General features: G+C 36.3%; 1 protein-coding gene across 10 annotated transcripts in view; it reads right to left on the reverse strand.

The window, feature by feature from the left end:
- Positions 1 to 17,987, reverse strand: part of CADM2 (cell adhesion molecule 2) — a 489,482-nt gene that overhangs the window by 87,946 nt on the left and 383,549 nt on the right. For all 10 annotated transcript variants that reach the window (XM_072967458.1, XM_072967476.1, XM_072967472.1 and 7 more), the window contains one exon: positions 15,459 to 15,549. In XM_072967458.1, coding sequence (XP_072823559.1) covers positions 15,459 to 15,549 — 91 coding nt within the window. The remainder of the gene's footprint in view (positions 1 to 15,458; positions 15,550 to 17,987) is intronic.

Genomic DNA, 17,987 nt, shown 5'->3' on the forward strand with positions numbered 1-17,987 from the left:
AAGAATCTCTTTAAACATTCACTGACTTACACATTTACATATATAACCCATCCAATACCTTGACCTCCCAGTTCTCTGAACCTCTCACATCCAATAATCATTTTGTTAGCCCTACTCAGCCACGATCACACAATACACTTTGTCATTATCATTGCTTCACTACCTTAAATATTTCTATTTTTTCGACCATAACCTCCAGTCTTTTCAGTTCACTATTCAGCTCATCATCAAAACCTCCAATCCTAACTACTGAACCCATAATTTACCTTTCTTCTTCAACTCCCTCCTAACTTTACATCTCTCTTTAATCAGTATTACTGTGCAATCAATATGTTTTTCTTTTTCCATCCATTGTGCTTAACTGGTTAATTCCCAGCCCTGATGAAACCAACTTCTCCATCTTCTCTGTCTTTCTATCAGAACATCTAAACTGAAAAAAATCAGAGAGAGAGTAAATGGCTGATTTTTTTAAAAACTTCTTGAAGTCATCATTAAGAATGCACATGAAGACAATGAAAGGCAATTTTAAAGTAAAATACACTTCATGACTGTGTCTTCGAGTATTTCATGACTTAAAAAAAAGTTTTTGTTTTTCTGATATGTGGAAATATATCTCACATGTTACCATAAATATTTAGAATATAGGATTAGATCAACTCATTTCTGCCTTCCATAGTTCTTCAACATAATATTTAAAATAATTATTTTTGCAAAATCTGTACTTTGGTACAGCTGGTATCATCATTTGTTAATGGAGCTCTGCCCTAACATTTCAAATTTTACTGGAAAAACACAGTAAATGAAGAGATTAAAAAAAAGAGTGAGAGAAAGAGAAGAAGAAAATTCTTTACTTCTCTTTTAAATGTGTAATTTTCCATTGTGTTTCTAACCTGTTGAAATTATTTTTATTGACTCATTTAATAAGCATGTCTTTGTTTATCTGTGTGTGTGTGTGTGTGTGTGTGTGTGACAGAAAGAGTAAAACGGTTCTTTAACTTTTTTTCTCATTGGTTTCCACTCTGTTCTGGTGTTAGTGGTTTCTGGGTGTATTCTTCAATCTCTTGCTATATCTTCATAATTCTTAAGGGTTAGTCTTTACTCAGAATAGATAATTCCCATAGCTGTACAATTCTTGTTATGAAAAGCAATGAATTTTTTTTCTATTTGCAGTTTGAGAATCCCAGTGATTTCTGTTGAAAAGCTCAACAATGAAAGCCCCCACTTAAATATCACCATCAGTATTTCTGACAGGGTCAAAGGTGTACAACGCAGTAATAAAGTCACTTTGAAGTGGAAAATTCAAGCCTACTTATTGAATTCCAAGTGGAAGATCTGACTCTAAATTTATCTACTCATGTAAATTCCTGAAATGAACTATTACACTAGTATAGTGTCAAGTAGAAGGAGTCTCTTTACATTAAGGATTAGATTTAGACAGGACAATAACATCAATGTTAACGTCATCATTAGATTTAAAACCTCAGTAGAAAACAAGAAATGGATTTCTTCTATTCTGATTAATCTGAGCATAGGCTACTTGATTCTGATTTCTTAAGGTTCTTCTTGCCTACAACTTTAGAAGCTTGTAGAAAAGAATAGAAAATAACCTATATGCAAGAGGTAAGTGCTCTTTAGATGACTTGAAAATAATGGCATTTTTGAGAGTGCTGTGAAATCCTGGACCATTTTTTAGCGATAAGGTACCGTTCACTGATGATTATTTTAACACTTCTGAAAAACAAAGCATTCATACCACACACTGTATAATTCCAGCCAATTTGTGGTGCAAAAAATAAAAGATTATCCCCAGAAAAGATAAGATTGCTATGATCCTGAAGGAGTGACAGATTTTAGCACTGAAGGAAAAATATTCAAGACTGTGACAAATGCTTAGGCTAATCTCTCAAGGACTTTGTGCTAAAGCAAAACAATTACCCATGCCTTATCTATACTTAACATTTTTTCTTCAATAAACACAGAATATTAATTCCTGGTTAAAAGATCAAGAAATCTTGAGTAAACATTCATTCCCTCATCCAAGCAATAGTAAGTCCCTCTGTGTAATGTACATTAAGCTTAAAGGCTCTATGATAGTTTAAAAAAATTCTTAAGAAAATATTATTTTCAATTTATTTGAAACTTAATAACCCCTTGAAACTGCCTTTGACTAAGCTAGACTTTGGAACATCTCATGTTTTTTAAATCAAGAACTTGAGTTTGAGTTTCCCAGAATCTGCTACTTTATCAACCTGTATACATTATAAGGACAATTTGATACCATATAAAATGTATCTACAAGCATCCTAATCCCTGAAAACCATTCAGTTCAAGGGCATGTTGCAATGATGGGGTTCTATTTTCCATATAAGAGTTACTCTACAATCCATTACTTTCACTACTATAAAATTGTGCTAATTAACCTTATAAGGTCTCACTGTGTCACCATTATAGAATCGCTTCTGCTCCATGACTTGTTTCTTTTCTAATATTAAAACCAATGGTCTTGGAAAAGTACAAGTAAGTGCACATCATTTATCTGGTAGCTGGGGAATTAAATGCTCCATGTGAGTAAATGCTGAAGATAAATGAAATTTAAGATTAAAACGTTTGCAAGGATTTTAATCATTTGGATGAAATCCTTCTCAAAGGATCAAATTTTTCTATATTATTAACCAGAACATACTTCAAGTCATTCAACTGCTTTTTCAGAGCCAAGATCTCTACAGTTTGAACATACATTATTGTGCAGTCAGTGATGATTTTAGAGGAACTGAAGTGACCAGGACTTAGCATGTTCTTTTCCTGAATGTCCCCAAGACTCAGCTTCACCATAATTGATGTTAATAAAACCAACAATTTTCAAATTTACTGCTCTTTTCTCCTGCTTTAAAAATTTTGTCTATCTCTTTTCTATCTCCTTTCCTTTAAGCTTCCCAGATATTTTTGGTATTCTGAATTTGAGGGCTGGGCTTTAAAACCATCATCCATCACTAACAGATTCCCTCTATTCTAATTGAAGACATCTGTAAATGTTCATATTTTCTACAACTTCGTTCATTGCTGTTCAAATTTTTTTCAGACTTTGAAGTTTAGGGGTGACTGTATGATTGAGATTATATTTGGAAAAGTGAAACAATACACACCAAGCATTGTAAAAACACATATAATGCAAGAAAATTTCTTTAGGATATGAATAAATGGCTTTCCACTGAGGAATTTTCTTTATATCACCATTAACTGAAATAATACCAAATATCTACAGTGATTTTTAATTAATTTTGTTTTCCACATTTTGTTTTCTTCATATATTATGAAAAAGTGATAGTTAAAATATACCAGCACAGAACAATGTACATCTCAGTAAGCTGACTGGTGATCACCAGAAAGATATTAGCTCTAACATTATGACACTGCATGAAAAAAAAAAATTGCAAAGAGAAAAAAACACCTAATTGAATGGCACTTGTTGAGCAATGGGTTAACACTTTTTTAAATTAAGGATGAGGCACAGTATTTCAGCTTTTTTTAAAGTTAAGTGTGATTTTTGTTTCTATACTTTTCCTTAATTCCCACTTTGATGACTGTTTTTACATAAACACAAATGCAATGTTTATAGATCTTCAAATAAGGAGTAAAATACTTAGATGTAATCTCATAATTAATATATAAAAAAATAGATTTTTAAACCATGAGCCCAAAAGTGCACATCTTAAAAATCTAGTCAAGTATATGACAGCATCAATCCACAGTGGTGTCTTAAACATATTGAGAAAATTTAGTGTTAGAGTTTCTCACTGAACATTTACCTAATCCCTCAAAATAATTGGTTTTTGTTGCCAGAAAATTGCTTACCTAGAAATGTTCAAGAAGTACATTTCCTCTATGGATCTATAATTATGGTTCTGCAAGCTCTCGTGGGACTTTCACAAGACACAAGAACATTTAATTGAAAATGACTGAGTGCCCAACACACCACAGATGCCCAGTCTAAGTAACAGCAGTGGAGATTACCGAGAGCCAGCTTGTTGTTTCAAAAACAAAACCAAATATATTCAGTCTCATTTCCAAGACAACCACTTGTGTGTTTCCAGAGAGTCAACGTGTGATTAAATTTTGAAGCCATGAGATGGACGCAAAAGACCATATGTGCCTCAGAAAAGAAACTCACATGGAAAGGACAGCACATGGATATATATTTTTTTAATGATGAAAAGTTGGAGATAATTTCCCAATATTATTCCTCTGAAAACATTTTAGAAAAAAATAACTACTGCCTTAAACTTTTAAGTAATTAATGGAGACTATCTCTCTCTAGATATCAGAACACAAGGGGGAATAAACAATCTAAATGCTCTGTCACTTTTATCATCCAACCACTGCCTCTGTGAGAGTTTTTACACAATAAGAAGTCCCTCATTATGTTTACTCCACCAGTTGTTTTGGTGACATATTAAGCACAGTATTTAACAAGAAAGATATATTTTTGAGGAGTGATTTTTTAAATTATTTTTTATTTTCTGCTTATTCTATTTACTCTCTAAGGCTCTGCATCATATACCATTACATTGATACGGTCTTTGCACTGATACTGCTGTGTAGTTTTAATCTGCAGTCTTAATTTTCTCAAAGATACAAAAAATTAAGAACATAATATAATCTGGTTTTTAAAAACATATTTATATTCATTTATAAATTTATAAATTATATTATATTTAACAACATAGTAATTATGCATACAATCATGATATCTAAGCAAAAACTACAGATCTATTTAAAGACTCCTAAGATAATGTTTAGATCTGCTAATACAGGTTTGACTAATAACGTAATCTTTTACAACGATTTGGTTAAAACACAGGCTTTCCTAGAAGTTTGTAAGAACTCTTTCATTCATGCCAACTTTACTAGGCTACTGTGAAAAAACAATATAAGAGAGTTGAAAACACAACCATCAATATTGTTAAATTTTTAAAAATGTGCCTTTTAATTTCAATTTTACCATTTATCAACTGCGTGAACAGAAAAGGTCATATAATCTCCACAGGACTTATTTTCCTTATCTACAAAACAACAATAATAGGAGTCTTTGAAAACCTTTTATAACAGGATAGTTGTATGGTTTAAATAAGACAATAAGCATGAATGAACTTGGACACCTGCACCAAAACAAGGTCTTCTACATCACAGACCTGGTTTCTTAACCACATATGAGCCATGCTATTCACTTAGTTTTGGTTTCTTGAAAGCTTCCAGGTCTCCTGCTTTGGCTGTCTATGTTGAAACTAGCTAACTAGTTAGTCTCTTTCATCCCAGCAGAATTCTACAGTGTAGCATTTGCCACATTCGTGGAACCAGGACTCATTCTCTACCCCTTTCGGTTCTTTCCAATTGTTCTAAAAAAGTTTCTACCTGAACACTGTGGAGCAGCTCAGGATTTTCCCATTTCTAGTTGTTTTACATTTGACCCCTGATGAGGGTTCATGTCTCAGCTCCTCTTTCCTACAGCTCATTATTATCATTTAAACTCAACTAAGAAAGCCTTGTTGCTCTGTCAGTTTTGCCATGACTTTAGTCTGGATTCCTTTGCTGTTCAAACATTCTTTAGAAAGTCACAGATCATTGTCCTAGGATGAGTTTATTCCGCTTGGAACCTTGAATTTCAGAGACCTGGAGGACATGTGAGATAATACTTCAGTTTGCAGGGTCACTCTTGTAGCCCAATATCAGCGTGAGTATTAAAAACATAATTAAGACTTCTGAGTTTAAACCTTGGTGAGATACACTACATGTAATTGTTTAATAGAATAATAGCTTTTTACCATCCTCATGGCTATTATTTATTATGAAATTACTTGGAGGCAGAAATTTCATATCTATTTTCATTAATATTTAAAACGATTTGTTCACTAGATTTTTTTTCTTTATTTCATAAAATAGAAAAATATTTTTGACATTGGTGAACTACAGACTTCGGGGTGAAGATGATGAGTCCCTGCAGATTCATTGTTTGTAATAAATGTACCACTGTCGTGTGGTCTGTTGATAGCGAGGGAGGTTGTACATCAGTCGGGATGGGGGTTATATGGGAACTCTCTGCACTTTCCACTCAATTTCACTGTGAACCTAAAACTGTTCAAAAATATAAAGCTTATTAATCAAAAAAAAATTTTTGATGTGGTTAAGCGATTTGCTCAAGACCACTTAGGCCAACAGATATGCACAGACTTATTCTTCAAACCTACTACTATATTTCCCTTTCTACTGTGTCAGTTTTTTCTGCCCTAGAGCAGGACAGCTTAGGTATTATATCTGAACATAAACACAGACCTTGATGATTAATTAGATGGCTTTCTATAGCATAGATGGCAGGAGAGAGATAGGTATTATATAATTAACATCTACTAGGCATTAGGTCAAATCATATAAAATTATTATCATTGTAACTCATACTCTTTTCCCAAAGTTTGTGAAAGGAAAATCAAAATGGAGTCTGTGTTGTTGAAAGAACTCTCTAAAATGGAGCCAGGAGAGCATTAAGAAAGTGTGACTTCTGCACATCTCAGCCCGATGGAATCTGACCTTCTGATCTCACTGTTCTGATGGAGGCTTCCAAGTCATCTGCCAGAAAGTCAAGATACTTACTGGACCCTTACCCTAAAATAACTTGAGGCAGCCTATCTACTTATTGGACTACCCTAAAATAATACATGATTCCTTAAGGACAAATATTTTCTGACTCACATCAGAGTCAATCACAATTCTCATCAGGCAACTTTTAACAGCCTCATGCCTTTTTGCCTTTTTAAGCCCCTGACTCTTTCTTTTCCCCTGAGCATTCCTTTGGTTTAATCGGAACGTATGTTCTCCTGAATTGCAGTTCTTAAGACCCCAAAGAAACTATTTTATTATTTACAGCCTCTTGCATGGTTCTTTGGTTGACAAATTTATACTTTGTTTTGTTTGGGGTTAATACATTTCACCCTGGATAACTTGCCTTCTTTAACGCGTTTGTTTTGTCACTTCTGACTGTGACTAGATTATATGACAATTAGTAAATAACCTGTGATTTGTAAAAAAGATGCACACTAGGCTGAGAAAAGAGACTTCAAATAAAATTGTTTTGCCTTAATTTACATCTTGTTTTAAAAGCTCTATTATGCAAAAAGGAAAATGCATCAGTGTGTTCTTATCAAATTTCTTCTTAAAGTCTTGATCATTTTGAAAATGGATGCATAAGGGTTCCTCTAAAATATCTCACTAGTTGTTATACGATATGTGATCTGTCTTCCTAAAGATGAAAATCTTTCTTCTTGTACATAATAGCAATGTTATGTGCTATGCAATTATATATACTAGATTTATGCCAAAAACATAAGAAACACTATGGTTACCAGAAGGTAAAACAGTAAGTACAACATAAACATCATGCTGGATACACTGAAAAATTTATCAATACCTACAGTTATTTTCTGTTATAGAATAAATAATAAATATACATGACTGAAAATATCCCTTTATTTTTCTGAAGTAAATTTACGAAGCGTTAAACATTTGATTGAAATGAATGATGTTTCTTTAGCTGCAGCATGTGAGGGGCAACCCCACACCTTTTAAGGTCATAACTTTAATGTAATATAACAGCTATTTCCCCTCCTCTACTTCTATAAATGGAGAATGCTGCTGCCTGAAAGCTGCCTGGGAATTCAGCCAAAGAAAGATGATGGTTGCAAAAACTCTGGGGACTTGAAAGGGAAGTGGTTGGCATTAGCTCGGTCCTCACTTTAAACTAAAATTAAAACAATAGACAGACATGTACAGTAATCTCTCTTTTAAGGAAAGAATAGAATGCCTCTATAGCAATGTCAAGTGGAACAATTTGGTCCTGGCCCAAGTTATGCAGCTGTTCCACAGGAAAACAGCAAAAGGCTTCAGTCCAAAGCAGGCAAATAAGGCATGATTGTTCATAAACAGTCACCAGGGCCCTCGCATTTAGAACAAGGAAAACAATATTAGCATACAGGAGGCCAGGCTAGGGAATGAGTCTCAGCACAAGCTGAGCTACTCCACCGTTCTGTGATTTATACAAAAGATAGTGGTGGTATTCTTGGCTACTATTAACGCACCGTCATTCATGAATAGCTCATTCTTCAAGATATCATACATTCGTCAAATATTTGTAGGAAACAGTATCGACTTGGTCATGGATTTAAGTCAGCTACAGGACGTACAGAAATCATACATCCATTATTCATTTCTGAGTCTCACCTGCTCATTCAAGGTGGCTCAGGTAAATGGTAAAGATAATAGAAATTAGGTGTTTCAGGAGCCAATTAGAAGCTAAGCCACAGCATTGCTTCTCAGGGATTCTAAAAATGACAAAACGGGGAATCAGGTGTAATAGATGCAAACTAATGGGGCAGAACTCTGACAGTGATTACCGGAGTAAAATAGGAAATTCGGACCTACCCACTGGGTACATATGCTATCACTTATTTCATTTTTAGCCCCTTGTTTACAGGCTTTTTTGATCCTATCTTAAAATATGGGCAGCCTCTCTACCATTTTTCATTTTAAAACTTCTGTGTGATGTAACTTTCTTTTCTCACCCTTTTCCAGGTTTAATGATTCTTTTTCTGAAGTGGGTGGTCTTCCCATTTTCTTTGCTTCCCCACCAGCTACTAACTTCCTGATTAATCCATTTCAATTGGCCTTCTGTTCTCTTTGCTCTAGTGAGACTTGTTTGCTTTATGATCAGCAAAATTTCCTTCTGGGAAAATCCAATCATTTATTTTGTCTTCCCTTGTTCGTTTGTTTGTTTTTGTCCTATCTGCCTCATCTGGCACTATTAGAGATAGAACAGAAACTAATGAGAGGCTAGAAATAAGACTGTCTTTAAAGAGGTTACTGCCTTCATTTATTGGAAATAACAGTTACTTTGAAAATGCAGATGAGTGTATTTTAAGATAATTAGGAAGGACTTAAGAGAAGCAGTGGTCTAAAGGCAAAAAGGAATCAAAGCAGTTGGCTATACCTTTAATGACAATGACCTTAGGAAAGAAAATGGTAAAACAGAAAGTTGGAAATAAGAACACAATACAAGAGAATGTTAATGTAGATTTACTTGTGGACCACAGCATAGAGAACATAAAATTAGGATCCATAATGATAAGATAAAACGTAATAAATATTTTAACCCTTATGGAGCTTAGAAGTTAATTGCTGGAAGATACTAAACTAATTAGAGGTTTTAATATGGCTGTATATTCATGCTAGAAATGGTCAGTTTGTTAGGAATTTTGCAAATTTCCAGAAATGGCATACAAATAGAAGAAAGCATGAAACGAGAGAATGGCAGCAGTGAAGTGTCCTGGAAGGAGCCAGTTCTCCAACTTCTAGCATCCAGGGACTGCAGTTCAGTGCTGCACATTATCAGAGAGCCCATCCTAGTTTTTCAAAAGTGACTTAGGCTAACATAATTGACAATATGGATTCAGCAACTGAAGCAGCAGAAAATCGGTGAAGGAATGTAAGCTTTGGGCATTGACTGAACTAAGTTTAAAGTCTGACTCATCCATTTAAAATATGCATAAATGAGGAACACTGGTTAACACTGAGCTTTAGTTTTTCCTTTTTGTAAAATAAGGAGCATTTTTATTTCCACTACCTATAGCAAAGTGATACTAATTAGGGTCCTTCCAAGAAAGGTGACATTTTCTATTTCATAAACTTTTTATTCTTAAATAAATAAATGAGAGATCATTGGGCTTTACATTCATCCACAGTACAGAGGAGTATTGCACACTGAGTTTGCTTCTAGGTAACTGAAACAGAGTCCCACAATAAGGCACAGCTATTCAGCCATATCTGAGCTGAGAGAAACAGACTACTTAATAAACTAATTACACAGATCAGACTCCAAGCACTCATGTGAATAAAATTCTGTTTCTGTTGTTGTGAGTGGATATGGAACCAAAGAGTAGACCACTGACAGGTAATTGGGCTCTATTTGAGCAGTGATCTATTTACTCCCAAGCATTCTATATATTTTTCATCTTCACCTCATTTCATTGCATAAGTTGTACATATATTCTAAATGTACACATATGTACTTTGGGGCAGAACTATGGAGAAAGGGTAAAAGTAAAAACTGCTTTGCCATGCCCTGATCCTGATCATCTTCCTTTATTATATCCCCAAATTCTGACTTCTGGGGTTATAAGGAGAAACAGAGGCAAAAAAAAAAAAAAAAAGAAAGAAAGAAAGAAAAGAGAGAGAGAAAGGAGGAAAGGAGTTGGAAAATAATAAGCAAAAGGAATAAAAGTTGAAATGGAAGGGAAGTTAGGAAAAAAGTTCTGGTATTAGATACACAGAACCGGGAGTAAGAAATTAAGACTTAAGTACGTCAAACGCCGCCAAGAGTCTATTACACTTCTTTCTTAGTCCAAGTATTGAACTTACAGCCAAAAGCACTTCTTGAAGCTATAATACTGAAATGCACTGTCACATTTAGATAGCGAACTGCCGTTGAAAAATGTTTTCTATAAGCAATTTAAGCTTATCAGAGGGTAAGAACTACCAAAGTGAACTGCACAGGATGAATGTAGTAAAGCTACTATGAAAAAATATGCTCCTTTCAAGGTCTGAAAATGCCTTAAAAGTTTGTTAAAAGATAGAAAATAGATTAATTTATAAAATTCTCTTTAAATCAGTATATTTTTATTCTTTAGAAAATAATTACTAGAAGAGAGAACAGTTTTAAAATATCAATACTGGAGAGAGAAGCAAGATGGCAGAGTAGAAGGACGCTCGTAGCTCACCCTCTCCCACAAATACACCAAAATTCACATCCATGGACCCACTCAGCCAACCAGAACACCTGCTGAACTCGCACAGAACATTGCCCTCTTTGAAAGACAAAGACACCAAAAATCTCGTAGGAAAAAAGGAAAAAAGAAAGAAGAAAAAGCAAAACAGTGCAGGACCGATCCTGCGGAGAGGGAGCAGCAAAGAAGGACTGGCGCTCGTTTGTTGGGTCTCCTCTCTCCAACGGAGAGGCCACTGGGACAGAGAGGGAGCCTTTGAGGCTCAGATCTGCCCCAAGCACCCCCTGACCTAAAGAACTGAGTTAAACGGGCACAAAGGGTCCCCGCGACACCCAGCCCAAGATGCGAGCCGGCAGCTGGGGCCGGGATAGGCCACCTGAGCCAGGCAGAGGACTGGGGCAGCTGCACTGAGGCAGCCCTGGGGGACTGCAGGGGGCTGCATGCCTTGGCTGGGAGGGGATACGGAGCAGAACAACCTCGGTCCCCCATAAATTGCGAAAAAACCAAAGCAACGGGGCTGGTGTGCCCTGGGGGAGGGGTGCCACAGCCTTTGTCTCCTCAGACTTGTGAGCCCATTACTGGCGCTTTTCACGAGAAGAGAGGCGGGGCTCAGCCACAGCCGCCATACTATCCTGTGCACAGTGCCCCGGTGGAGGTGGGGCCAAGACCTGAATCCACAGCTGGGGGCTCCGAAACCTCCTAGGCAGGACCCGGACTTGTTTACAGCTGGAGGCAGATAGGGTCTTTCTGCCCTGGCACCTCAGAGAACTCGTGCCACCAAGACAAATAAGGAGCTGAGATTTGGCACAGAGCAGGGGCAGGGCGTTCCACGATCTTCCTCAAGCCCGCCTTCGGAACACCGACAAGAGCTGGAGCGGGCAGCTGCACAGAGCAGTGGAGCGACAGGTGCTGGGAAAGGGCAGGTGGCAACCTGCTTTCCTGGCCGGAATGCAGCACCTGACCACAGTGCTGGGAGGGGGCGCAATCCGCTCACCTGCCTCCCCCAACAGTAGCATCTGACTGCGGCATTGGGAGGGGGAGTGACCCACCCACCCACCGGATAAGAGATCAGCACCTGACCCAGTATTGGGAGGGGGCGCGATCTGCTAGCCGACAGCCACTGGGAGCAGCACAGACGAGGGTGCCAACTAAGGGCCTCTGGAAACAGCAAGCTGAGTTCATGAAACAGGGCAAAGACACAAAGACCTCTCGATAAAATCATTAAGAGCACAGCGTCTCCAAGAGAACTAGCTAACTGATACTCCTTAAGCCACAGTCCCAGAGAGATAATGAGCAATATGAAGAAGCAGAGGAACCACTCCCAATTAAAAGATCAAGAGAAATCCCCTGAAAGCACGATCAAGGAAAGACATCGATGGCCTACTAGATCAAGATTTCAAAAAAGGAGCGATCAAAGTACTGAAGGAACTAAAAGAAATAGTGTTTAGAGATATAAAATATGTCAAAAATGAAATAGAAGCTATAAAGAAGAACCAAGTAGAATTAATAAACTCATTTGCTGAGATGAGAGCTGACCTAAAGGCTGTACAAAGCAGGCTAGATAATGCAGAGGAATGAGTAAGTGACCTAGAAGACAGGACAACAGAAAGCACCCAATCAGAAGAGCTGAGAGAAAAACAAAAAACAATGAAAACAATATAAGGGACCTATGGGATAATATAAAGCTTGCCAATCTACGCATAATAAGGGTTCCAGAAGGGGAAGAAAGAACAAAGGGGATTGAAAAGGTATTTGAAAACATCATGACTGAAAACTTTCCAAACCTAAAGGAATCAAATATCCAAGTACAGGAGGCTCAGAGGGTCCCAAACAGGAAGGACCCAAACAGACACACACCAAGACATATCATAATCAAGATGGCCAGAGTCAAGGAAAAAGAAATGATTCTAAAGGCAGCAAGAGAAAAGCAAAGAGTGAGTTACAAGGGAACTCCCATAAGGCTCTCAGCTGATTTCTCTACACAAACACTACAGGCCAGAAGGGAGTGGCAAGATATATTCAAAGTCCTGAATGAAAAAAGATGCAGCCTAGGATACTCTACCCAGCAAGGCTATCCTTTAGAAGGAGAGATAAAGAACTTCACAGACAAGCAAAAAATAAAAGAGCTTATTAGCAACACTAAATCTATGCTAAAAGAAATATTGACAGGTCTACTGTAAATAGAAAAGAAGCAGGATGCTACAAAAATGAGAAACTCATAACTTGAAAGGAGAAAACTGCCATGAATTACAAAAAGAATAAACACAAAATTGTAAAAGAATACATTTAAATTATTAAGAGTGGGAGAGGAAGCAAAGAAAGCCACTGTGGAAAACAGTATGGAGATTCCTCAAAAGACTAGGAATAGACTTACCATATGACCCGTCATCCCACTCCTGGGCATATATACAGAAGGAACCCTACTTCAAAATGACACCTGCACCCCAATGTTCATAGCAGCACTATTTACAGTAGCCAAGACATGGAAACAGCTTAAATGTCCATCAACAGATGACTGAGCAAAGAAGAGGTGGTATATTTACATGATGGAATACTATTCAGCCATAAAAACTGACAACTTAATGCCATTTGCAGGAACATGGATGTTCCTGGAGAATGTCATTCTAAGTGAAGTAAGCCAGAAAGAGAAAGAAAAATACCATATGAGATCGCTCATATGAGGAATCTAAAAACAAAACATAACAAAACAGAAACAGACTCATAGACATAGAAGACAAACTTGTGGTTGCCAAGGAAGCGGGGGTTGGGAAGGGAAAGACTGGGATTTTAAAATGCAGAATAGATAAACAAGATTATATTGTATAGCACAGGGAAATATAAACAAGATCTTGTGGTAGCTCATAGCAGAAAAAAAATATGACAATGGATATATGTATGTTCATGTATAACTGAGAAATTGTGCTCTACACTAGAATTTGACATAACATTGTAAAATGACTATTGATAAAAAAATGTTAAAAACGTAAAAAAATAAAATAAAATATCGATACTGGTGATAAAGAAATTGTGAGTTCACTTAGTGTGTTAAATAGTATAATACAATACAACTGAGGAAGTTGAAATTTCAGGCTTCTGTCTTAAAATTATTTTAGAAAAATTCCTCATGTGATAATATAAAATCTACACTTAAATAACAAATGTTATGAGAAATAAATTTTTAGTAATTAAATTTGGTTGGCAGAAAAGCTATCACATACAGTTACGTATGAAGCAGGAGGAAAGGGGGCAGGACACAACCATTGAAGGAATGACACAGCCATTGAGGACAGGACAAACTGATCAGAACCAAGATGGTGGAAGATTAGACTTCCAGTAGACCTGGAGACTCATGGCACACCCATAGGCACCATGACAGTCCCTGGGCTGACCATAAAAGGTCAAAATGTGGGCATGGGGGTGCATTTCCCGGAAATCCTCGCCCCTTCCCCAAAGCAGATGGAATAATCCTCCTACTCTTTAGCATATGAAATTGCCCAGCCCATAAAACCTAACAGTTCTGCACCACGTGGTCACTCTTGCTGTCGCTCTCTCTCTTGACTTTTGAGACAGCCCGCACTCTATGCTGTGTGCATCTACTTTTACTTTAAACTGAACACCCCACACCTCTCAGCTTCTCTCCCTCTCACCTTTCCGAGATGGCCCACACTCTGCCTAAGGAGTGTTATCCCTTAAGCCATTTTCCCTTCTGAGAGAGACAGACTGCACTCTGTCCACGGGGTGTGTATCTCTCTGAATAAACTTGCTTTCACTTTACCATGCCTTGCTCTTGACTTCTTTCCTGCACGAGGCAAGAACCTATTCTCCCCCAACATGTATAAAGAACAATTCAATTCCTCCTATTAAAATTTAAATGGAAATGCAAATCAATTGGAAGCTTCCAAAAAGATCAAATAAATGACTTTCATTTCCAAGTAGAGTGTTACGACAGAAGGATCAAATCACTTTCAGCCTTTAAATAATGCTTATTTAATCTATACTTGAATTTTGTATTAAATACAGATTTTTCTATTAGTTAGCTGTTCATAAACATGAAGGTCAAAAAGTGAAATTTTAGAGTTGAAGTGATGTAACAATGAAATCACTTTATAATTTAAAAATGTTGAGCTTCTGACCCTTTTCATTCACATTACTTCCAACCACATCACATTCCCAAATTATGTCTCATGGGGCTACATAAGAAATGTACATTTGCTTTCCCTTATGAAAATGATTCCCCATGTAACTTTAAAACTTGGGCATATTTTGAGGATTCAGTATGTTCAAAGTTTTTCATGAGAGAACTAGGTTCAGCAAAGTGTAACTTCTATCAGTCTGATGATGTAAACAGTGACTGATTAAGCCCATGCTCCTTTCAGGTTGAAACATCTTAGTGGGGAAAAAAAAGAAAACAAAAATCACAGCTGGAAACCTTCCCAGAAACTTCACTAGATGTCAAAGTAAAAGACCAATCTTCAACAGACACTTAATGAAGACATGGTTCAGGGGGTTTTCTGTTCTGAGATCACTTTGCCCACCAAGAAAAGACAGAAACACTGGATTTCTGCAGTTAAAGTCTGCAGTCAAAGCAGGATAGAAGAAACAGTGAAAAACTTTATTGCTCATTAAATTACTTACAGTGGTTTTCCTTTGGATTCACAAGTCAAAATTAAAGGTTGTCCTTCTTGTGGAAAAGGAGTAGATGGTATAATCTTTACTGATGGTGTATCTAGGAAAAAAAAAAAGAAATATTAAGAAAAGTCATTAAACACATAAAAAACTACATATTTAATAATTGTACATCCTGGTGTATGTTCAGCCTAATTGTATATATTTAGAAGGGATATCTTAGATTGGGTGAAAAACAGGGTATGCAATTTTAAGAACCTACTATTCTGTCCAGGAAAAACTAACAAAAATATCTGAATATTTTACGAGTGCCACTGATGTATTACTTCTGAAATCTGAATTTAAAAGCAAAATTGCAAAAAGTGGTTCAGATGAATATCAACCATTTCATACAATTGTTTCTTCAACTATTTATAGATGGCTATGAATACTATTATTATAGACTGAATGCATTTATGTGCATTTGAATAACAACACTTTCATTGTTGCAAGAATACCAGGGACTCACAATAAGGAACCAACAAAGAACTCAAGATCAACTAATGTCTCACAAGCATTATGCAGAATCTTTATGAAAATGCAGTAATGCAGCACTTAGCACATGCTGTTTGCCCTAAAGTACAGTTAGCAAATCATCTGAAATAGCTATTTAGAGTATTACAAACATTTGTTCCATATGCTACAACATAATTGTTATAAAGTTATTTTTATTTAACAATAAAGTCATCCTTGGTGGAAGAGGATGCAAAAACACTTTGACATTTATATTTCTAACTTTTATGCCATGTAATATTCTTTAATCAACAAGAGATACACATTTCATAGAAAAATGAAAAATAAAAGGAAAGATACGCTCTTTCCTTTATGAGACTTTGCTAGTGCATGCTCCATAGTCAATAGGAAAGTATCTCCGCTTATCTTCATATTCTCAACCATAAGCAAACGAGGCTCTGAATGTTCCAGACAGTCACGATTATTCTCACTCTCCCCTCTGTCGTGACAGAAGAACTGAACTACCCTGAGGTTATACTTACTTTCTGACTTAGAAACTAATTAAATAACTATCCATCAACTGTGTCATTTTCAGGTTAGTTATCTTATTTCAGAAAAATATTATTCAGATTTGTCATCTATAGAACAATAAACTCCGATCCTGTGGAAGACCTTACATTATACTTACAAATTACTTATACTTTCCAAATGTATTCTTTCTCAATCCTTTAAAAAAAGAAATGCATTCAAGATAATCAACAATATTTGCTTTACAAATAGCTATTTCATGTACATCATGGAAAATAACTAGTCTGAAGTATAAAACCCAGGAAAAAAATTAATTTGAAGAAATACGACACATATTCATCATAATTTTTAACCAGTAGAAAAAGATGATTTAATAAAGGATTGAAATATACTTCACTAATTTTTCTATTATCATCATCACATTTACAAAATCTATTACTATGATGATCATAAAATTTTGTCTTCCAAGCAGAACATTTTTAAAAGTGAAGAGGGAATAGTAATTTAATATACAGGGTAACAAGAGTGAATCAGAATGATCCTGGGAAAATGAGGACTATCATCTTTTAAACTCTGACCACATATACAAATAGCAACATTTAATTTCATCTTGACATACAAAATAAAGCTTCAATTCCAGAGAAAATGGTGGGAGAAGAAAGATCAGAATAGTGTGATTTTGGGAACAAGAGTTATGTTAACATGTGTGATGATAATTTGATGTGTAATTTTACATGTCACTTGGCTACACCATGGGGTGTCCAGATCTTTGGCCATTCATTCATTATTCTGGGTATTTTAGTGAGAGTGTGTTGGGACAAGATTAACATTTAAATCAGTAGACTGAGCAGCAGATTTCTCTCCTAAGATAGGTAGGGCTTATCTGATAAACTGAAGCCCAGAATAGAACAAAAAGGCAGACCTTCCCACAAAGTCCTCCTGTCCAATGGCATTTGAGCTGATATGTCAGACTCAAACTGGATTTTGAGACTACTGGCTTTCAGGATGGCACTACAGGCCCATCTCTTCTGGTTTCTCTGGCCTTTGGACTCAGACTGGAGCTAAGTCAGCTCTTCTGGGTCCCTAGCTGGCTGACTCAATTTGCAGATCTTGGAATTTGCACCTTTGTAAAAATCCTGTTGATCCGGTTTCTCTGTAGAACCCTGACAAATGTCGAACCCTTACAAACAATCCCTGAGAAATTTCTTTTTCAGGGGGGACCTCAGGGAGCACTGGGAAGTGAGATAGGAAAGGAAGGAAGTAAATAAAGAGTGTATTATTGATAAGAGTCTCAGAAACAGACTCAGAGACCTAGTAAATAAACATGGTCACCAAGGGGGAAGAGGGTGGGAAGGGATAAATTGGAAGTTTGAGATACTGACTACTATATATAAAATAGATAAACAGCACTTTTTTTCTGTTCAATATCATGTAGTCACCTATAATGAAAAAGAATATGAAAACGAATATATGTATGTACGTGTATGACTGAAACATTACGCTGTACACAAAAATTGA

The sequence above is a fragment of the Vicugna pacos genome, chromosome 1, assembly GCF_048564905.1.
Source record: "Vicugna pacos chromosome 1, VicPac4, whole genome shotgun sequence".
NCBI lineage: Eukaryota > Metazoa > Chordata > Mammalia > Artiodactyla > Camelidae > Vicugna > Vicugna pacos.